The following is a 24,601-nucleotide window of genomic DNA, read 5'->3' on the forward strand; positions in this document are numbered from 1 at the left end:
CCCAGCACTTTGGGAGGCTGAGGCGGCCAGATCACGAAGTCAGGAGATCGAGACTACCCTGGCCAACATAGTGAAACCCTGTCTCTACTAAAAATACAAAAAATTAGCCAGGTGTGGTGGTGCACGCCTGTAGTCCCAGCTACTCAGGAGGCTTAGGCAGGAGAATCGCTTAAACCCGGGAGACGGTGGTTGCAGTGAGCTGAGATTGTGCCACTGCACTCCAGCCTGGGCAACAGAGTTAGACTCCATCTCAGAACAAAAAAACAAACAAAACAAAACAAAACCACCTCCCACCTGTTGGCCGGTGTTGAAAGAACATAAGTAGAGTTTTGATCTCTTAAATCCCTAACAAAACACAAATATTTCTTTCAGAAATTTCCATTACAATGTGACCATTTTCAGATTCCTTCCTATTAGGTTTTTAAATGGCAAAGAACTGCCTCCCACTGTACCTAGGAGGCCTCTCCCATTGTCCTGGAGCTGGAGCCCTCCCTGGCCCCAATCAACAACAGCTGGAGCTGGAAGCTCCACCTGGAAGCTGAGCCACCCCAAATCTGAACCCAAACCTGATTTGGGGCAGAAATAATGTAATGAGTTCTAAACCAATATTCCCTGCATCACACTGTCTGCTAGTCACTGCTCAATCAGTATATCTCACTTTGTTAACAAAGCGCTCGCCCCAGCTTATTCCCAAGACTCAGTCTCCACCATCCACTTTTGTTCTGCAAACCATCTGTCTCATTCTGGGTATCTAAGTACTCATCCTAGTATCCAGCTCAGAATCCTGTTACTCCAGGAACAGGAAGTTAACCTTGCTGTTATCAAGAGAATGGAGTCCTCCCTGACATAAAGGCACAGAACAAGGAACTCAGGGCGTCAGACATACCAGGGAAAAAAACTCGACTGTGCCTCTTTCTTGCTATGTGACTTTTTGACAGGCCTCAGCGTCCTTGTGTGTAACTACACACTCACTAAAGGACAGAATGCATAGCACAGCCTGAGCTGAATAAATGTCAGCAATGGTAGAGATGATGTTAATCACTGGGAGTGTGAGTATGACACAGCAACTTGTGTTAGAATGTACAAATATACTGCCTATTGCCACATTTTTATGTTGCTATATTCTACCCAACTGGAGTGAAACATTCACGAACTCATACTGGAACTCATATAAAGGCTTTCTTACTTTTTGCCTGAGTGACTGCCTTTTATACACATTAGTGGCAGTCAATGAGTCTGAACTTGGGGTTCAGTCTGCTAAGCTGACTTTCCTTCCAGTTTCTGCAGTTCATCCTATTGCCCCAGTGCTTCCGAAACCCTAGCAAAGCACCTGGATCCAGGTCCTAGTCCTCATTCCATCCTGTGTCATTTCAATTAATTGGGCCAGGTACCACCACTCCCCAAAATGAAGATAACCATAGTATCTGAGACTTCAGAAGAGAACAAAGAATAGGAAGCCTGGAGGGAGCCAAAGATAAATGGCTCCACAATTCTGTTTTGGTCAAAGGCATTTTTGAAATCACTGGAAGGAGTGTTAGTGTCACTTATCTCCAAGTATCATCATGAATAAATACAAAGCTCCCATTGTGAAGACAGCAATATACTTGCAACATTTCCTGCAAAGTGCACCAGTTATAATATGGATTTAAAAAAAGAAAAAAGTGGGGGAACGGCTCAGTGAAATTACATACACATATACACACACAAAACATATACACACACTACATACACACGCACACACTCCTTAGACACCAAAAAGTAAACTCAGGTGGAATGAAAGAGATTTTATGCATGTTCATCCACTAAGTGATTTGCTTTTATAGATTCTATTACACATACTTAGTTATAGAGGGACATAATCTACCAGCCAATTAATGGGGCTCCAATGTTACCATAACCAGAGGCTTAATTGCTTTCTTACTGAACTGAAAACCTCAGCTTCATCCCATATTGGTGACTTTCATCTAGTTTTTCTAGTGTGATTTTTTTTTTTAAAGATACAGGGTTGTAGGATTCTGAGGTTTTAATTGTTCACAATATCCGTTTATTATAATACTACAAATAGGTTAAAGACTCTGTAGTCCATACTATTTTAAAATATTTCTTCTCTTCCTTGACCTGAAGTTTCCCCCATATTGTTCATCGACTAAGACTAGGTTTTGATTTTAAATGATTTAGAATTCCAAAGATCAATTTCTGGGATACAACAGAGAAATGCAGAGTAGAAATCATTAATAAAAACGATTCAATAATCTAATATTAACTTCAATTAAAACTCATTAGCCTTGAATCTTTAAAAATATACTCATTTCTCAAGAAATATTTTCTAAGTTTTTGTTCTTATAGATACAAAAATAAAGTACAAAGCAACATGCTCTAGTACTATGCAAGGCAAAAAAAAAAAACCTGTTTCTATATAGCTCATTATGGGAAACTGAAACTAAAGGGCATTTCCCCCAGTTTGTTTGTATATTGGTAAGCAAGTTCAGGTATTAATAATAAAGCCGCTGATTAGATTCCAGTTCAATTAATAACCTAATACTGATCTCAATTGTATGCCAATTTACCATTTACCCCATAATCCCAATCACTGCCAAAAAGAGCTATCATAAACAGTGCCTTTTAACACTGCAGTGTTTAACAGCTAACATCAGATCTAGGTTGATCTTCCTACACAGAACTCCATATGGATCAAAGTACCTACGTCATTTATTTCCAAGTGAATATACAGAAGAGGCATTAGTATACAAACTAGAAGTGTCCTAGGAGCTATAATAAAAGAACCACACCCAGAAGCCTTACCTACACCTGGAACTTTAGGTGGCAAGATTCTGAAGTCTGAGCTAATCCTATAATGGGATAAGACTTTTAGAGATCTTGGGAGGGAGAAGTTTGCATTTGGAAGGAACATGAATCATCGGGGGCCAAAGAGTAGACTGTGTTGGGCAGCCTCCAAGATGGTCCCCAATGACCTGCCTCTTGGTATTCACACCCTTTCATAATTTCTTCTCGAGTCCAGGCTGGACCTACTAGCTCCCTCTTGCCCTCTAGTTATTGGCTCTGAAGCCAGATGCCATAACATAAGCCCCCTCCGCCTCTCCATGGAGAGGCCCACTTAACAAGTAACTGCAGAAAACTTCCTACCAATGGCCCCCTGTGAGTTAATACTTGTTGTTATAAGCCACCAAATTTCGGAGTAATTTTTTACTTAGCAATAACTAACCAACAGATACCCAATACAGATTTTACCACTACAAATATCCTTTGGATAACATCATAATACATATTTGAGACCATGTGACAGAAAAAAAAAAGAAAATGAATATCCAAGATATACTTTACGTCTAGAAAATTACATGCAGACACACACAGAAAAACATTACTTCCTTCAAATAAAGAAAAAATCTTTGATTCGAATATTTACCAAAAATGTCCTTACCTTGAATGCACTGAAGTGTTCCATCCTCCGCTCTGATTGTGAAAGTCTCACCTGGATTAACTTGAACGAGAATAACCTGCCAAAACAACACATTAATTTCAGTTTAATACTGGAACCTCTGGGATTTGTCAAGTGTTATTACCTACATTTATACACTAGACAGGAAGTATGTGGCATAAAATGTTTTATAAACACAAAACTTGGAGTATAAGTCTTAATTGGAGGTATGGGGATAGAAGGAGTACATGCATTTGAATTTAGCTAAGTGAATTCTCCTGTGTTGCTTATGATGCTATCTAACTTTAAAAACTCCATTGGAAGAAAATTTTTTTTTGAAAAGCACAATTCCTTTTTCTCTTTCACAAAGTTAGAAACTACAATTAAAGAAGAGAAAAGACCAGAAACCATACTTATAGAAGAAAGCTGCATCTAGCAATGAGGTTTTGACCTAACAGTGCTGCATACTGTTCCCAAGTGTCTATTACTGATCTGGGTTATATGATTCTATTGTGTGACAACAAAACAATATTTACAAGGAAAAATTTTGTAAAAATAATATCTGTGTATATGATCTTAAGACAATAATGAACAGTATTCAATAAATATTATAAATAGGCCCCACAAAATACCCAAATGTTTAAAGTCAATGTTTTACTTATATGAACATAAATATTTAATATTAGACAACTTCCAAGACTAGACCATGAGTGGTAATAGCAAAGTACATTCTGTCAACAGCCTTATAGTTTTATTAATAGTTTTAATCAAAGGATAATCAAAGGAAAAAAATCACTAATTGATACCTAAATACAAGTTAAAAGACATAATACAAACTTTAAAACCTATAGTTAGGCTGGGCACGGTGGCTCACGCCTGTAATCCCAGCACTTTGGGAGGCTGAGGCAGATGGATCACTTAAGGTCAGGAGTTCAAGACCAGCCTGGGGGAAACCTCGTTTCTACTAAAAATACAAAAATTAGCCAGGCGTGGTGGTGGGCGCCTGTAATCCCAGCTACTTGAGAGGCTGAGGCAGGAAAATGGCTTGGAGGTGGAGGTTGTGGCATGCCACTGCACTCCAGCCTAGGTGACAGAGCAAGACTCCATCTCAAAAACAACCACCACCACAAAAAGTATAGTTAAAAACCACCATGTACAAAGCTAACACTTTTTAAAAATCACCATAGAATTTCTAGAAATTGACAGGATGTCAGTGTCACATTCATCCTACAGTTACTGGAACAAGCCCTGCTCTTCCCTGGCTCGAAACTGTCAAGTATACTGTTCCGTCTGTCTGTAATACTCTTCCTGTACTCCCTCATCTTAGCTTACCACCTACCTTCCTCCATCCTCAACCGTCTATTCATCCTTCTCAGCTTGTGATATAGTGTTTGACTCTTAGGACAGGTCAGGTCCCCAGCTATGTGTTCTAAATCAAACAAAAAACCCGCTCTACTACTTCTTCCTAGAATTTACAACTGCAATTAATTAACTAAGCAATTATGTTAGTGTCTGTCTTTCCTTCTTTAATCTAGGCATGATAAGGATAACATCCAGCTATCTAGCCCCACGCCTGGCATAGAATAAGTGATGTGCTCAACAACTACTTTCACTGAATGAATGAAAGTCATAAAATATTTTTTAAAAACTATTGCAAATAATTATCTTAGCTTAGAAATTAAGCGTTCATAAGATGCAATTTAAAAGTCAACTTTATTTACTGTATACACCATAATTGGTTTTGTAAAACTATTGAGATCAAAGCCATTTCATCTTTAAAAACTCCATCTTTAATATCCATGTATTTTGCCTCTTCTAATAATTCATCCAGATGACACTGCTGGAATACTAAAATTTTTTAAATCAAAAAATACATTACCTGGAAAAAAACAGGATCATTCAGGGAAACTCAGACTAAGCTTCACCCCTGGTGCTCTTGAATTATGACAGTTATTTCAAGGCAATTTATTTTTCCTGTATAACAACTGTAGATAATCTTTGAGTTTTCAGTATTTAAATTACCACCAATGTAAGCACATTGTACTGTTTCAAAAACTCAAAAGGAAATTCCTTCAAGATCTCTAGAATGATTAAAATATTTGTTTTCTTGAAAAGGAGCTTTTAAAATAATTTCTTTAACATGAAAATCATTTATTTTTACATAAATATACAATATAAAAACTACAATGGAAGAAAACAACACTTCAATACAGATGATTATCCAGGTCTTCTTAAAGGTCCTTAGACCAATTCTAGCATCACTGTAATAAAGCAGAAACCATTTGCTTTGTGTTTAAAGCTCTAGGGATAGAACTGTGATATATGCCCATGGAATTAATTAGTTGGGGGAGTGGGGAACCAATGGATGCCAAGACTCTATGTCCTAGATTTTCTCTGACAATCCCAAATTCATATACTCTCTTCTACCACGCTCATAATTGTCAGACAATGTGTGCCGAATACCGGTTCAGAAAACACAATCACGGAAAGTCTCAGGCAAGAAAACGGATTTCTGAATTGGGACATGTCCAGACTGTCGTCACATTATCTGCTTATCATATTGCATAAAAAGTGTCTGTAACAGTTCCTCAGTGGTCACTGACACCAGGCCAAACTTCAAAGAACGACCCAGAGGCATCCAGCCTCTAAGGTCCATTTATGCCTTCCCCTACTGCTTACTGAGTTCAATTCCTGACCCCCATCCCACTTCTTCAGCGAGAAAGATGATAGGAACGGGCTTTTAAGCATCCGACGAAAGTACCTCCCTTCAAATGTTTAGTTCATGTAATTTTCATTGCTGCTGAGTAGCCATAGCAACCAGATTATAATCTACCAAGTTACCTCAGAAACCAGGCAAGTCTCCTGTGTCCCAATATCAATTTTTCTCAGTAGAGGAGAAGTCATTATTTAAACAAACTGTATTCATCTTGGCACTGAGGTATTTTAAAAGAAAGCATTTTATTATACTGAGGGAGGCTGACCACCTAGCTGTTTTCATGGTCAATAAAGCAGAGATAAAAATAAGTTTGACACACACCAGCCCAATGACCGGTCCTGACAGCAGACATGAATGAGCTGGCGGCAGGTCTTGCATCACGCAGCCCCCGAGGAGCATGAGTCACAACCTGGCCAACTCCCGGCACTTAACCTTTCCTATCATACAAGTTGGGCAATGTTTCTCTCTCTCCCTCCCTCCTTCCCTCTCCCTAGCCACAAAGCAGAAATATAATAACTGCTACAAGTCCTCCTTAATATAAAATGTGAAACAGAACATTGCTGTCCAAACCACATCATTTTTTGTCTACTCGCTAAGCATTTCCTACTTTTCCAAAGTCAGCATTAAACTGATTCATATTGCACCACGTCTTCACAGGAAGAAAAAAAAGACAAAGATTTTAACTACTGATATTTTTTTTCTCCAGAGATGTTAAGAAGAACCATGCTAATCAAATCATGAGAGCATCCTCTAAGCTACTATTGCTTCATCAGATCGGTTTCAAAACCGTTAGTGCTACAAGAACCATGAAGCTGGAAATAAACAGAAGGCAGTTTATCAAAGTTTAGTAAAAAATAAGTGACCACTCTTCCAAAGTCCAGAGAAACAATAAAACAAGAGTTACAATTAATACAATTGAGCAAATACAGCATCATGGGAATTCTTTGTCTAACAGGAATTGAAAGAAGGTGTACTATCTTTCCTTTACAGGTATAAATCTAAAACTAACTCTGTTTTTTACTCATTAAAAGAGGGAAAGGAAGGCTACTTTTGCAATTTAAACTTTGGGTGGCTGATGAACCAGGTGTCAATAGTATCTAAGACTACTCCTGGAGGCAAATGTCTAATTTATGCCTCAAATAACAAAATCACCAGTCACTCAAAAAAGCAATCAGGGTAAAGTATCAGTCCATCAAAAAAGCTTCTGGCCAGGTACAGCGGCTCATGCCTGTAATTCCAGTGCTTTGGGGGGCTGAGATGGGGAGAATCACTTGAGACCAGGAGTTCCAGAGCAGCCCAGGCAACATAGTGAGACTCCATATCTACAAAAATAATTGTAAAAATTAGCCGGATGTGGTGGTGCATTCCTGTAGTTCTAGCAGCTCAGGAGGTTGAGGCAGGAAGATTATGTGAGCCCAGGAGGTCAAGGCTGTAGCAAACCGTGATGGTGCCAACTGCACTCCAGCCCGGGAAACAGAGCAAGACTGTCTCCCAAAAAAAGCGTCTCCTGGGAGAACGGTACCAACTGACCAAAGGCAAAATATTACACTTGCAGCATTTTTAACCGTTAAATCCAATCCTCAGACAATCAAGATATAAATCATAGCAGAGAGGAGATCCCATTTCACTTCCAGAGTTTTTTCCACTGGCCACACTTTGTGAAGCTTGTTTTCATGTATAAATGAACACTTCTTCCTTGGAGCCCACATTTATGATTCTCCAACAGGTATCTTTAAGGGGGAAAATGATACAATCTAAAAGCTGCAGAAGAGTTCCACTCAACTAAGGATACTATCCAGGAATACCTAATAACTTTAAAAGTGACCTTTGACCACATGAGAAGAGTACTACCGCCTATTCCTCATGCCACTATTTTCTGGTCACATACACTCCCATTCCCCACTCCTCAGCCCCACCCCCAAGATTCCCAGTCTCCAAGCTCATCCCAGGCCCCCACACCCAAACTGTCTATTCACACACACCTTTGAGACCCCAGTCTGTGTGCGACAGACCACAGCTGGCCTCAGGCAAAACTGAAAAGTAAGCAGTATTTGTTTTTTGAGTCCCCTCTTTTCTCCAAATGAGGAAAAGGGAAGTGATGGGGTGCGAATGCCCAATATTGATCTTTGTGGTAATAACACATGCAAAGAAAATGTCCTAGGATTAAAAACATAAGCAAGTAAACTAGAAAGATCCTGGTAAGAAGATGTGAATATATCCATTGCCTCATTTTGCTCACTGCCCCACCTGAAGCCTGAATCCAAAGCTGACTGAAAAATAATATACAATAACAGGAAGCCCCCAAGGGGACCTAAGCAAACACTGGGAACTCAAGGTCCAAGGGCACACATTGTAGGTGAAGCTCCCCTTGCTCAACACAACCCGTAGGATACATGGCAAATATGTTTTGGGTTTTCCTGGGCTTTAGGACTCTCACTGTTCAAAATAAGGAGCAAGGATATCCACTACTCCAAAAGTTTTAATACTGTTTTCTTCAAAGAATAGAAGATTCAAAAGCTGTATCCTCAGCCGGGTGTGGTGGCTCACGCCTGTAATCCCAGCACTTTGGGAAGCCGAGACAGGTGGATCACTTGACGTCAGAAGTTCACGACCAGCATGACCAACACTCTGTCCCTACTAAAAATACAAAAATTAGCCGGGCATAATGGTGGGTGCCTGTAGTCTCAGCTACTCTGGAGGCTGAGGCATGAGAATCGCTTGAACTCAGGAGGCAGCAGCTGCTACGGCACTCCAGCCTGGGCAACACAGTGAGACTCTGTCTCAAAATAATAATAATAAATAATAAGTTAAAATTAAAAATAAAAATGTACTGTTCTTTGTTTAAAAAAAAAAAGCTGTATCCTCAATATTACATCTGTAAGATTAATTTGGCATGATGCAAGGTACTTTATCAACTCCTTTTTCCAGGTTTTTTTCTATAATGATTAAGAAACAGCTACTACTTATTGAATCCCTGTCATCTGCTAGGTGGATATTAACTAGATTTTACAATGGGGAAACTGAGGCTTGAAGAAGAAAAGCAACCCTTCCAAGGTCACAAAACTACAAAGTGACTGGAATCCAGCTATGTCTGACCAAAATGCGTACTCATCTAGTCCACACCACCACTTCTCTCCTCTACTAGGCGTGGTTTCACCATGTCAATTCAATATGGAGATAATTCAACAAGACTGCTAAAATAAAGAGAATGCAGTTAACCAGGTCAAAGGAACATCCCCAAAGGCAGGACAAGTTCTCTTCTAGGAAATATGTGTTCCTCCCTGAAGGAGAGCCTTCTACCCCCAATTTCTTTTTCTTCAAATTCCTACCAGTGCCAAGTCTCTCAGTTAAGTAAAATTACAATCTCAAGAAAAAATTTTTACCAAATCTGCCACGTTTCATGCTCTCAATAAAATCTAAAACCAACCACTTCTCACCTCTGACGAGATTTTCTCTTTGGTAAACATTTGCGCTCTCCTTAAAGGTTCACCTCCCAATGCATTCACATTCCAGCGTCTGCTCAGCTTCTGTGTCCCGGCAACAAGAGTGACTCCTATAGGAATCCATTCACAGAAGTTCTGAAATCTAAGCCCTTTACATCTACAAAATGGTTTGAATTACTTGGAAATGCTTCCTATTAAGATTATCATAACAAAAGCCAGCAATAAAAAGTAATAAAGTAACACTACAGTATGTGGAAATTTCCTATTAAGGGCTCAGAAGTCCAGGAAAGGACCCTCTCCGGCTCAGTTTTCTCACCCACAAGCTGCCCTCTCAAAGCACACAGGAAGAATTAAATTTGGCCACCTTTTTATATACTTTTAAGCAACTAGTTTGAGACATTGTCCACCATACAATCCGGGAAAACAGAATTTTACAGCTGGATACTTAAGACCATTGCAAAGTTTAAAGAAGCTGTCCAGATTTAAGACTTCAAGGCAAACACACTAAACATGCTCTTTTAAAATGTAATGCTTTTAAGATTTTCCTTTCTAGATTTGAGTTACTAGAGCTTTGTTAAGTAACTGTTGGAAAGCCAGGCACACTTAGATTCTTGGTCCTGGAAGCACTACAGCTTTGAGGACATACACATACTGACTCGTACACATTAACAGATTATTCCAATTCTTCCCTCATTCTGCACCAAGTCCAAATTCAAGACTGACACTAGTCTCTACAGAGAGCAAAGGAAAAATGTGACAAAGATTTTCCAGCCAGCCCCGCCCCTCCTCCCGCATGTCCTCAGCACATACAAGCACAGCCGATTCTATGCACGTTGAATTCAGAGCCAGTTTATGCACCATGACATCAGTGCAGTATAATGAGCCAAGTTTAAACTCCATCTGGGACAAATAATGTCCAGGCACACTGTGACTTCTTTTGTTTATATACAGTGACTAAATATGTCTTGGTGGTAAATGAACTAACTCAAGATTTATTTCCCAAGGCCTCCAAAACAATATTCTGCACCCTGAAGCAACTCCCTGCCTCCAGTTCTTTTTCCAAGGCTATGCATAAGTGATTTTTAGCAGAATACATGATTTTTGAAACATATAATTAACATCTTCAGGAAAGTCAAAATCCAAGCAGTCCTTCATCAATCTAAAACAAAGAAAACGACGAACTCATGAGCAACCAGGTATGGCATCACTGTTCACAGTAAAAATCTACATGACACTTAATTCTGTATTCGCCTTAGAAAACAGGAAAAGTAGAGGTGAGAGATTTAAGAAATACCTGTGGTCATTTTCTTTCCTTTTGAAGGATAAACTTTGTTTCTTTTATCCTGGTATTACTCTGTAAATTCAGAATGAAAAACCACTTAATATGTTCAAATCTTACAAGGTTTTAAACTTCTTTAGTCTCAAAGCTGCGTCTAGGGTGATGTAATTTTGTAATGGAAATGAAGGATGGGGTTTGGGAAGAAAAGGCAGGCAAAAGGCCCTCTCCTAACTCCAGGGTGAGACTCCCACAGAGGAGGAAACTCTACTACCTCTACTATGTCTACCTACTACTACCCTCTACTACCCTTTTCTGGCCACCATCACCTCTCAGCAGCTGCTGACCCGCAAGGGAGCAGCCCTCCTATTGCCAATCTCAAGAAAAGAACCATTCCCTAAGGAAAAAAGGGAGACGCTGCTGTGACCCAGGCTGGGGCTTCGGAAGATTTCACTCCCAACTCCTTTTGACCTCCAGGCCTTCTGACACTACCACTGCTGTTTAGTCCTCAATTTTTCAGAAGCTGGGGAGCCAGAGGCACTGCCACCTTCTGGAGTTAATGTGGAAATCACGTAAGATAATGAAGAGGAACAGCCTCTATAAACTTTACAATTTACTACTGTGCAAAAACCTAGTCCCATCTCTTTCCCCAGCTGTTTACCTGAACAAGACTGAGAGGTAAGTCCAACCCAGGCAGCTCCACCTTTCCCAGAAGGCAGGATCTGAGTTTTGGAAAAAGAGATATGTGGGTTCGAATCCCAGCTCTGTGATTTGCCAGTTACAAGTATGTAACCTTTCTCCCCTCGGGTTTTGTCTATAAAGATGATTGCCGCCTTACAGGGTGTGTAATTACTGGATGAAATAATGTGTGTAAGTGCTCAGCACCAGCCCCAGCACCTCATAAGCCCTCCCCAGTGGTCACAAATCCTTCCCTCCACCTCAGCAGGAAGAAAGAGATAAAAATATCCATTAAAAGCCACTGTTTCCAACAATTTTAACTTAGTGTCCACAGATAACCACTCAAGCAGAAGTTGAGATTGGGCTGAGACTAAAAGCATTCTCGTGATCAACAGGCTTCCAAAGTAGCACTTAAGACTGAGGTAAATGCCAAAAATTTTGTCAAACACTTAGCATTCTTTCGAAGTCCTAACTCTGACCTTTCGTACAGTTTTTAGATTGCTAAGGTATGGAAATCCCTGGAAGAGTCAACCTTACAGCATCTTTTGTCCTATATTTCCCTCTAGGTTTAAGAATAACTGTTAGAAAATGGGTCACTGTACCCCTCTAAAGATGGCACTCACACCTGGTGTGACACCTATCTTTCTGCCTTGTTAATGGAGGCTCTTTAAAGTTCCAAGATTGGCCCAGGTGTGGTGGCTCATGCCTGAAATCCCAGCACTTTGGGAGGCCAAGGCGGGCAGATCACTTGAGGCTGGAACTTTGAGACCAGACTGGCCAACGTGGTGAAACTTCATCTCTACTAAAAATTTTAAAATTCGCCAGGCGTGGTAGTGGGTGCCTGTAATCCCAGCTACTTGGGAGGCTTAGGCAGGAGAATTGCTTGAACCAGGGAGGCGGATGTTGCAGTGAGCTGAGATCACGCCATTGCACTCCAGCCTGGAGGACAGAACAAGACTTCATCTAGAGAGAAAAAAAAAAGTTCCAAGATTGCTTGGAGTAGCATAGTGTGCAGAAGTAGTCAATAAAAAGTAGGAGAACTCTCATCCTGAGTAAACCACTTTAAAAATGAGAAAGCAAGAGACTGTGGGAAGCTGAATGTGGACACCGATCTATGAAAGGATGATGTCTTCTAACACCCAACTCCACTATCGATTCCCTGTGTCCTGAAAACAGACAGATATTATCCATATAGATAAACCCAGTATCTGATTTCCTATCACAAACCCTAAGAGAAAAATATGGATGCCATTCATTTGTAATTCATATTAATATTTTACAGTTTTACATTCAGTCACGACTAAAGCCAACAAGTAAATTATAAAGAAATCACCATTCTATAAAGATGTTTTCCATGTGACCTTTTTGCCAAGGTGACAAGAGTTTAAATGGGTTCTAAACAGATCCATTCTGGCAATATAAAATAAAAATTAAAAATTCGCTGCATTACTGTGGCCTATTTAACTACCAAACAACATCGCTAATTAAAGCACATCCTTCTGTATGTCATAGCTTCTCCCATGAACTAGAATGACAACTCAGCACTCCAATATAAAGACCAAAGAAACTTCTGAGACAGTAACATGCTCAGTGATTAATGTTTCTAACCACTGCTTAGAAAACACAAAAACATTTTACTGTATTCCAGCCTGGGTGAAAGGATGAGACCCCAGCTCAAAAAAAAAAAAATTATCAACTTCTGAGTGCATGAATATAACAACAACAACAAAAAAGGTTTGGTTAAGGCCTGGCACAGAGGGTCACACCTGTGTAATCCCACATTTTGGGAGGTCTAGGCAGGACGATGGCTTAAAACCAGGAGTTTGAGACCAGCTTGGGCAACATAGGGGGACTGTCTCTACAAAAAATAAAAGTAAGTAGTCAGGCCATGCTGGTACACGCCTGCAGTCCCAGCTACTCAGAAGGCTGAGGTGGGAGGATAGCTTGAGCCCAGAAGATTGAGGCTGCAGTGCGCTGGGACTGTATCACTGTACTACAGCCTGGGGAACAAAGTGAGTCTCAAAAACAAAACATATTAATGACCCTTCTTGAAAATTAAAAGCCATGTAATATAATTGGTCAATAACACAAGTCCATTTCCCTTCAAATCTAAGGTGTGGCTAACAAGAATTGATTTGTATTTTTTTAAACAGCCGAAATGGAACCTTAGTAACAAGTTTACTGACATACTTTGTAGTCAACCTGCACCCAAAACTAGACCACATTTACCTCTGGATCTTTCCTGTCTCCACTTAACTGCCCAATTATTTGCAAAGCAGAAGCCTTTGGAAGGGTAATTTGCTAAATGCAGATTGTCCATTTTATTCAAATGCTTGTCTACTATGCTGCAAAGAGCAGGGAAGGGGCAGGAAAGAGAGGACACCCAGGAAGGGAGGGCCAAATTATTCTTGTTAATCAAAGTGCTGAACACACCTGCAGCTCAGGTAAAACACATTCCCTCTCAACAGATGATCTGATCTGACAGTCACCTGTTAAGGAAAAAGGCCCAGGGCAGGGAAGAAATACCAATGTAGGCATTCACACTAAAGCAGCACGTGTATATTGTTTCTTCTGGGGACGGACCATGTCTAGCTTCAAGTTATTGTAACATTAAAGCTGACCAGAAAATGACCAACAGGCACCTAGTTGTGGCCAATGCCAATTAAATGAGGAAACAAATATAATCTAAAGGCAGCTAAACCCAAGATTACCTAGATAAAACACTACAGCACTTTAGCAACTTGCTCTTTGGCAGGCTGTTTATTTTTGCATTTGGAAATGTAGGAGAAAGAAAAAAAAAGAACGAGAATGAGTATCTGCATTTGGAACTTGGAGATTAATGTTACGAATTTTACGCAGCTTGCTTACTACTGTCATGTTTGGAGTGTAACGCATATATTTTATATAGTCATATGCTTAAATCAATCATTTGGACTAAAAAAGAAAAGAGTCTGCCTACATGAAAACGATTATGTGCAAACATATTCTGGATGCAGGAGTGTCTCATCTTAACACATTCTGGATGCAGAAGTGTCTCATCTTTTCCTCCTGTGTTTATATACTACTTTTACTGTACTATGAGATACATCAATAGCTATCACATCACATTCAACATGACAAATATACATTTTCAAAACAAGAAAAAGAGAAATCAAGAGTTTGGAAATCTATCCAATTTAATCTTACTTTTTTAAACGTTAATATGGAAATGCTTTACGACTGGGCACAGTGGCTCACACCTGTAATCCCAGCACTTTGGAAAGCCATGGCAGGAGGATCATCTAAGCCCAGGAGTTCAAGACTGGGCAACATAAGGAGACCCTGTCTCAAATACATATATACACACATAGATAAATGCTTTAAATAAAAATTCCTCATCTAGGTAATACCAGGAAAAGTTTACCCTTAAAAAAAAAAAACTCTTTCATTAAATACTTAAAGACTCAATTCTTGGAAACTGTAAAAAAGAATATAAACACAAGTATTTGCATCTCTGCGCTTGGAATACTTTTACCTTGCATCTGTGTTTAATGTCTCCTAACTAGACTGTAAACAGTAAAACTAAGGGATAGGATTGTTTCTTTTGGCCTTTCTAGGCTTTAGTAAATGTTCCATGTGGCACTTATTGGGGGCCTCAAATCCTAAAAACTAAAAGCGAAAAAACAAAACAAAAAAACTCACATGGGTCCTAACATGTAAGAGGTAAAGTTGAAATCCTTCTACAAAGCCACATGAACCAGCGCCCAGCCTAATTCATTTTACAAGTCATGGGGCAAGTAGACAACTAAAAGATTCTAAAACACATTATCAGTTTGATACATAATGCATGTGCTTGAAAAAAAATCTTAATCATTTTTCTGTATTTAAAATATGGTATGCATGAGCACAAGATGCAATTTAAAGTTTAAAAAGTTAACAATTTCCAGATGCCAAACCAGGATGACCAGAGTTCAGGCAGGCTTGGAAACTAAGTGGACAGAATAGGCACTGAAGAGGACATTCCCCATCAACAGCAAATGGCTGCAACTTCTGTGTCAATTGTTGCCAGGTAGAAAGTACCAGCCCAGTGTTATCACATCTTCTGTTTCTTGTTTTGTTTTGTTTTGTTTGAGACAGAGTTTCATTCTTGTTGCCCCAGGGTAGAGTGCAATGGCGTAATCTCAGCTCACTGCAACCTCTGCCTCCTGGGTTCAAGTGATTCTCCTGCCTCGGACTCCCGAGTTGCTGGGACTACAGGCATGCAGCACCATGCCTGGCCAATTTTTTGTACTTAGTTGAGATGGGATTTCACCATGTTGGTCAGACTGGTCCTGAACTCCGGACCGCAGGTGATCCTCCCACCTCGGCCTCCCAAAAGTGTTGGGATTACAGGCATATGTCTTCTGGTTTTTCCAGATAAACAGGAAAATCCAGAGTTTTATATAAATCTTCCCATTTTTAATATTGGTACTGAAATCCTTTTCTTTTAAGCTAAGGGTAAAACAAAAACAAAAATAATACACACACACGTACACCCATGCCTATATGACAAAGGCAATAAGCTAGTTTTCAAGCCCTGATATAGATGAATTAAATCTGTTCATTGCTTTCATCCTTCATCCATTCAAAAAGACTTACTGAATGTTACTTCAGATGCCAGGCACAGCATGAACAAGAGAGACACAGTCCCTACCCACCCTGAGTTGACAAGGAAATCAGACAGCCAAAAATTGCAATAATTTGAAAACAATCATAATGTTAAAATCACCTTAGAATTTAAAATTGCCATTATTCTGCAATGCAACACTAACATGCCAGTATTTTACCTTAATCCTTCCTGTTGGAAAGGCAGCTCAATTTCTAGCATTTGAAGGATACTGACTACATCTTATATCTTATTATTATTGCCTTTGGCTAATTAAATTCTGAAGTGTCTCTCAACCCAGACAGCTCAGGGCTGCCATAATTATATGTCCTATGTTCTAATTATTGGGGGTGCCACATATAACAACACCCTCTGATAACATGGCATCAACAATTTCCTTTATAAGACTGAGATTCTGCATAGGCTATGCCTTTTTGGAAGCTTTTGTAGTGAGCAAAATTGGCAAAACTAACTTAGAGAGGTCTGAAAAGTCAGACCGCAGATCTGGATAAAATCACACCTTTTTTTTGTAGTTAAAAGGAGGCCCTCAAAGCAGGGGTTACTGCCTCCGCAGCTGGAAAGTGGATCTGGTTGAGGGGTGCTTGTGATCTGCCCCACTGTGGAGTTGGTAATTCTGAGCAACAGGCATCAAGCGGAAGGGTGGACCGCCAGACTGGAGAATCAGAGGACAAATACATTCACTAACAAAGACACTAAATAGCAAAAGCTCAAGCAAAGAGATCACCGACTATGCAGATAAGATTTGTTTGTAGTACCCCTAATAGCTCTCCATTGCGTATGTAATCCCTATAATGTATTCTTTAATAAAACAGAAACGGATTACTTGATGTACAAAGTCTGGATCATTCTAGCCTTCACTTCATTTTAAATCTGATCTGACCCAGGCTCAGCCTCCCCACAGATACTTTTCCTAGCCTGGTCTGTTTTCCTGCCCAACTATCCCAGTCCTCAATTCCTCCTCTGAACTCCTACTCGCTGTGACACTCTACAATCCAAGCACTCTCCTGTGACTCAATGTATGTGTAAATACAGTCTCTTTTTTTTTTGGTAGGCCATATTTTGCTCCTCAACTAGACTGCTCATTCCTTTAGGGCAAGAACAGTGCCTTATTCATCTTTCTGTCGCCAGCACCTAATACAGTGCTGGCATACAAGACATTTGATAAATACTTATTAAAATGAACAAATCTATTATTCAATCACTCCTAAATTTAGTCATAAATCTTATCCTCTCATTCTTTTCCACCCCAATTTCAAAGGAGAGAAGCTGACAGTATCTTGACACTGGAGGGCTTTATAAGTTTGAGTGGTAGAGGAAACATGAATGGTAGTCAGCAATAATAATTTTATTTAAGCATTTGCCCAGCTTGTGCATTTCTCATGCATCTCGATGCTGAAGAATGTGATCCAAGGCCGAGCTTCCCCATACTTGGTTTTCCATACCCAACATTTGACCAGTCTCTTTCTACTTTTTAGCTCAAGCCTCAGCCCACAACAGGATTCTACCACAAAAGGAGCTCTTCTATAATGTTATTTAGCAATAATAGCTGCAGTCTCTTTCTTAACTGTCACCCCCATTCTCATCTGAATATCCTTCTTTCTCCTGGGTAATCTTCCCAAGAGTTGTTTATTCATTTTTCTACAATATACTGATGACAAACCTTCCTTTCTGTTGGGATTTCTGAGGAGGAGACAAACTCTGTCATGTAAGCAAAACTCTTCATGGGCCCCTGACACCGTGGCTCTCAGTATATTTAAGGAGTGAACCTATGCAGTGACAGGATTTGAACTACTCAATGCAAGAAGGAAGCCATCAAGGAGAAGGTTATTAAGAAGATATCAACCAGAACAGAAAAGGTCACTGGATTAGGAGGAGGGGCACATTTGATATAAAAGACATGCCGATGATGAGCACCATCTGAGGGTGGAAAGCTTTAATATGTTGAACATACTATCTGGAAATGTGTATTCAAAAGAACGCTCTAGGAAAAAACTCTGGTTACATATTCTGTCTAGAGGAAACAAGGGCTTTCAAAAGAAGAAACAAAAGAGGGGGAAAAACTCTCTCCATGAAATGACATGCTAAGTGCTGATCAACAGGAATAGGCAAAGTCAAGAGAATTGGACATGATTGAGGCAATTGCATTCTGCCTTCCAGGGTAAGTAGATGACACGTTATCCTGAGCTAGCAGGAGAGGCGGGTTTTCTGTATGTGTTTAAGGAGTTCTACTTTCTGAAGAAGAAGCATTAAAAACACTCAGCAATATTCTAGAAGAATAGATGAATTAAAAGAGGCAAGAAGGAAGAAGAATAGTATGACAAATCATATACTAGATGTGCTCCATATGCTAAATGCTAGTCAGGTCAAAGAGGCATCTAATCCAATCCAGTTCCACTAGGAATTGACCCTCAGTGAATACATATTTAAGCAAAGTCACTAAGAATATAATATAAAGTGGCACACTACTCTCATGCAAGTCACAGATACCCTTATATCTTATAAGTATCACATGTTAAATTAACAAATCAGTAAATTCTGCCACCCTGTGTCAACGCTTCTGTTTTTAACCTAATGGTTTAACTGGTAGCTGCTATAATTCTTCAGAAATTATTAAAATATTAAAGCAATAAGAAAGTCAGAATTTGGGCTGATGTTTATTCTTTTGTGCTCAAAACTGGCTGCTACATTTTAAAATCACTAAAATGCAGAAGTCCATAACAAACACAGGTTAAGTTAATATACCACTAGCTTCTGAATATGTCAACAAAGCCATCAATTTTCTGATTATTGAATGGCACTTATCATCATTTATATAGCCACACATTAAAAACTCAGGTTGAAACCTGATTTTTATAACTCAAGAATAGTATACAATTAGGCATATTAAGGGAAGCAAACTTTATTTAGCTAAGCTAGGCTGTAGTTACTCAGAGGTGGAAGAAATTAATAGTGATAAAAAGCAGAGATAACTTTATTTAGAAAATAATACTTCAAAATAAAGCTACTCAATATCACTTTTGGTTATATATACAAGAGAAACAGAAACATGTCCACACAAGAATCTGTGCATAGCAGCATTATTCATAATAGCCAAAAAGTGAAAATAACTCAGATGTCAATCAGATCACAAGTGGATTAATAAAATGTGGTAGATCCATGCAGTAAAATATTTGGCAATAAAAAAGGAATACAGTACTGTCACATGCTACAATATGAATGAACCTTAGAAATGTTTTGAGTGAACTGGGCATGGTGGCTCACACATGTAATCCCAGCACTTTGGGAAGCCAAGGCAGGTGGATCACTTGAGGTCAGGAGTTCAAGACCATCCTGCCCAAGATGGTGAAACCCCATCTCTACTAAATACAAAAATTAGCCAGGGGTGGTGGCACATGCCTGTAATCCCAGCTACTCAGGAGGCTGAGGCAGGAGAATCGCTTGAACTGGGAGGTGGAGGTTGCAGTGAGCGGAGATCGTGCCATTGCACTCCAGCCTGGGCAACAGAGCGAGACTCCATCTCAAAAAAAAAAAAAAAGATGTTGGGTGAAAGATGACAGACACAAAAGACCAAATATTATGTAATTTTATTTATATGAAATTCCAGAATAGGCAATATCTACCTACAGAAACAGAAAGTAAGTGAATTAGTGGTTACTTAGGATAGGGGGAAGGGAGAGAGAAAATAGGAAATAGGGAGTGATCTCTCCAGGGTTCTTTTTAGAGTGATAAAAATGTTCTAAAATGAATTTTAGTCAAGCTTGTACAATTCTGTGAATATACTAGATTCCAGTGATCGTATACTTTCAGTGGGTGAATTGTATGACATGTGAATTATACCTCATAAAGCTGTTAAATAAGGAAAACTCTTGTGTAAGCTGCTTCTGTTCACATTGTTTCTTGTTATTCATTTTTAGTTGATAACGCTTTTAAAAGTTTCATTCATAATGAGGATGACTTTTCTTTTTAAGAAAAGAATCATCCTTTTCACTACTGCCCTTTTCCTGCTACCTGCATAAAATGACAAACCAAGGTTTCCAACCTAATGTGACTTCAAATAATGAAAATTAACAGTATGTCTTATTTGGAGAGCCAGAAAGCAACAGAGAATCCTGCCAAGAACTAGTCCTAATTACATCCAGAAACCAGCAGAACAGAAATCAGAAGGAGGAGGGCTGTGAGAACTGAAGAGCTTTCTCATAACTGCGGTAGTTCTTTTGCATATATAGAAATGTTTAGAATGTCCTTTGCACAGCTGCAAAGTATTAAGAGCCCTGTAAACACATACAAGGTAAGCTTCACCATACACACTCCTAACAGACATTTAGAGGCAGAACCCTATGGCCAGGGGATGGCTCTTTACAACAGTATGATGTGAGAGGTGACTGAGGTACCACATACCTCAGGATGCCTCCGCCAAGGGTCTGTTATATAGTGCCTGCAATGTCCACCCCTAGAGTCAATCCTGTGCCTCCAAAAGGTTCTTATTAAGATGAAAAGGTGTTGCTTCAGTGAGAAAGCACGGTAAAAGCCTCAGAAAACATTCGTACAGAACCCTTTCTCTGGTATGTCCGCTGTAGCCTGATCCTTTAACATGGAACCACCTGAGCACTACACTACGCAGGCTCTTAAGGGCAAGCAGCAAATATCAGCAGGTGCCCAGAGCAAGCACTCAAAACTCATGCAGCCCCACACTCTGGGATCCTGTCTTGGAGACTCACCTCTGTTCTTTGTTCTTTTGAATTGCCGTCTATCCCTCCCCTTTCCCTACTTCCTCTTGTGTTTCTCTGCCACTTTTGGTTTTTCCTTCTCCTTCACTCTGTCTTCCCCTTGTGCCTTCACCTGGGTTCAACACACAGGCCCCAAGCCTCTGCCATGCCCACTTAGGCCAATGCTAAATGTTAAAACCCAAAGGAAAGAACGGAGGCTTGAAAGAATGAGGGAGACACAGGATGGAGACTCTGGGAGCAGAATGAGGAAGAAAAATATCAGGCACAGAGGCCACTGCCTAGGCTGAGCCTCAGTGACATAGAGGCAATGACAAACCATGGTAAATCTTGGGATGGTCCTGCTGAGAGGGACATTTCTAATGCACTTTACCTACTTAACAATTTTTCCCATTACAGAAAAGTTAGAGTTAATGCCAAGTAACAGCTTGGAGCCAAGGATGTTAATGCTTCTAACACAATTAAACATATTTAACACAAACACAATTAAAAAGACAAATAGTTTCTTCATCTGAGATTTTTTTAAGTGTAACCCCACTTTTTCATAAAGCTTGATTATTTTGACCATTTATAAAACAGATACATTAACAGATTCTTTTCTTATTAGCTTTAGAGAAAGTTTTAATAAGATTAATTAAAGAAAGATTTAATAAAAATGTGAGTTTTTTTTTTTTCTTTTTAGAGATGGTGTCTCACTATGTTGCCCAGGCTGGTCTCAAACTCCTGGGCTCAAGGGATTCTCCTACTTCAGCCTCCTGAGTAGCTAGGATTACAGGCATGGACCACCTTATCCAGCTTTATGATTTTATTAACCAAAATTGTTAAGCAGCTTCTGCTTAGAGTTGAGGTAAGATATGCAGGGCAAGCTAAATCACGGACATGTGGAAGAAATCATCAAAACATAAACATGGTGTACAACATGGATGGGTGGCCTCAGGTCTCTCGGCTACACAGGCAAATGGGAATGAGGTGACCACATCTGAGAGACCTAAGTTGTTTCCCAAGTTTACTCACATTTGACTAAATACCTTGTCTTTTTTTTCTTTGTATTAGTAATTCTTTTAATTGGGAGACCAAGCACTGCATCTTGAAACCATCCACAACACTCTGTAACCTTCCCGTGAACTAATGGAGCACAGTGAGCAGGAGAGCAGGCAGAGAATGACAGAGAGGCAGGCCAGCACTAACAAGGAAGGCTGGCAGCCAGGCAGCGTGATTGGATTTCACTCCAGGTGTGAGAAGGTGGCCTGAGGTAGGCTAATGACATCAGAAAGTTTTTATTTGGAAATAAACCTCAGGATCTATGTGGAGAATGCTTCCTGGTAGGGCAAAAAGTAAAGCAGAGAGACCAGTGAAAAGACCTGTCCTACCCTACCCTAGTGAGATGATGGCGCAGGGTCCAGCAATGGTAGTGGAAATGAAGTGGATACAGCAGAGGATGGATTCAGCACACACTCCTGAGATAAAGTCAACAGGACATGCTAAAGACTGAAGAGGAAGATGAGAACACAGAGTGAAGACTGTAAAGTGAGGAATGGGCGGTAAGGAGAGGAAGTGGAGAAATACTGCCAAAGAGGGAAAAGGGGACAGGAGGTAGCAACTGGAGGGGGATGTGGAATCAAGTGAGGAGGTTTTGTTTTACTGGGTGGGGAGAGGTAAGATACTACTGTACGTTGCTGGAAGTAATCCAGCAGAGGAAGAGATTGAGGAATCAGGAAGGGAGATGTCTGCATCAGTGGTGAGAAGGCATGAAATGCATTCAACTAACAAACATTTACTGAGCACCTATTATACATATTTTGTTCTTAAGAGGTTCATAGTGCAATGCAGGAGAAAATAATATAAATTATTAAGCAGCAAGGTCAGCTCCAACAAAGGTATATACAAAGAATTAATATACAATGATTGATAGAGTGTGAATACACTATATGATATATTAGAGCAGGGGGCATGCACTGACACCAAATAAATGATTAACTTATTTGAATTATGAATATATTTTGGGTAAATATTTTCCAAGCACTTGCTCCCAATTCTACTTTTCACAAAATAAAAATTTGCTTTTATGCTTCTGAAGAAGGTACAAAGATAAAATATCTATTTAGTTATAAAACTGAGCAAGCCCAACTGTTATAATAAAAATTTTTAATTAACATTAGAGGTAATAGTTCAATTCCTAATAATTTTTTAAAGTTTCACTTACTGTCTAAATTGTTTCCCCCAAGTGCTACTTGACTGAGATCACAAATAACTTCTCGAGTTCACAAATAACTCTCTATTCCACAATGTTCAGTAACTAGTGACAAAGGAGATTTAGAGGAAAAAAAGTACCATGATTTTTATGAGCTACACATTTGGAAGGACTAATTCCAGGAGCAAGGGTGGGTTCACAGTGTCCTGCGCGTCTTGCCGAGATCACTCCTGTGTGAAGCCAAAACCTGATCCTCTGAGCATGCGGCACTGACCAACCAAGCAAACTCATCAAGCACAGTATGGCATGAATAAACAGCCATTTTATTTCAAAGACTTGTACACTATCTGAAAATGGCTCACTTCAGAAGTCATCCACTTTTCAATGTTTCAAGAATACAAACTGAATGAGGGAAGATTTTGTTCTCTAAAATCACAATATTAAAAAAAAAAAGATACAGTAATTCTACAACAAAAACACTTACCTCTAGAAATGCTAAGGTTTGAAATCACAAATCTTTGAATCCCAAAGTAAATCAAATACTGCGTTACTGTTTCCCACTTAGACAATTTGACTTAAATTCCCCTCTTCCTACACCAACCTGCTGAGCTGCATCTCCATTCACCAAGTGGGGCATCATGGCTACCTCTCCGTTCAGCAATGGTGGCAGTTCCAGAGGGATTTGGTCGGTCATCATCATTGTGACGTACATTCATGGAGAACTTCCCTCAGCTGGCTTCCTGCAAGAGAACCACCACTTTTAAAAAAGTACTCAGGACCACAAAAATCACCTGTAACATAACAAGTCAGCAATCTAAATGCTCCATCATGAAACCTAAGTTATTCTAATCTGAGAGCCCTGTATTACTATGTCAGGCCCCAAAGAGGGGTAGAACAAAGGCAAAGAAATAGCCTCAACTAGGAGACAAAAGACCAGAATCTCTAAGTGGCCATGTGAACATAACTTGCCTGTATCTCAGATATATCCAGGGAAACTTGTGCAGTCAGGCTTAAAGGTAGATTCCATTGTTTCTATTCTGTTTATTCCATTTATTCCAATGAAATTCATACACATTTTCAAAATAACACAAAGCCTACTTTCATCCCATAATGGTATTTGCCACCGTCATTTAGCTTTGCAATACAATAGAAGGAAAATAACAGTAAATTCCTATTTACAATTATAACTTGTTCCTTAAGAAGTGTTTACATATTCTTCAATTATGCCTAAAATATATGGCAAAGATGGACAAAGGAGAAACGAACAAAATATAAATACACACAGACACTCTCACACAATTTTAAATGATCTGAGGAACAATTGCCATATAGCCCACAGTTAAATTTATCATTCATAATAGAGTCCCCAAAATTTCAAATTCAAGGACGTTTGGTCAATGAACCCTTTAATTCCTAATATTCAAATCAGACAAAATAATGGGGCAAATTTTTAAACAATTGCCTCAAATATGTCTCAGGTAGATATGACAGA

At 39.5% G+C, this 24,601-nt stretch overlaps 1 protein-coding gene across 4 annotated transcripts in view; it reads right to left on the reverse strand.

The window, feature by feature from the left end:
- The window catches only part of FNDC3B (fibronectin type III domain containing 3B), a 360,789-nt gene that overhangs the window by 264,607 nt on the left and 71,581 nt on the right, over positions 1–24,601 (reverse strand). For all 4 annotated transcript variants that reach the window (XM_007972094.3, XM_007972095.3, XM_073023462.1 and 1 more), the window contains exons 2-3: positions 23,711–23,849; positions 3,440–3,515 (exon numbers count right to left, since the gene is read on the reverse strand). In XM_007972094.3, the coding sequence (XP_007970285.2) occupies positions 3,440–3,515; positions 23,711–23,821 (187 nt within the window). In that variant the 5' untranslated portion in view covers positions 23,822–23,849. The remainder of the gene's footprint in view (positions 1–3,439; positions 3,516–23,710; positions 23,850–24,601) is intronic.

This window comes from Chlorocebus sabaeus, chromosome 15, assembly GCF_047675955.1.
Source record: "Chlorocebus sabaeus isolate Y175 chromosome 15, mChlSab1.0.hap1, whole genome shotgun sequence".
Classification (NCBI taxonomy): Eukaryota; Metazoa; Chordata; class Mammalia; order Primates; family Cercopithecidae; genus Chlorocebus; species Chlorocebus sabaeus.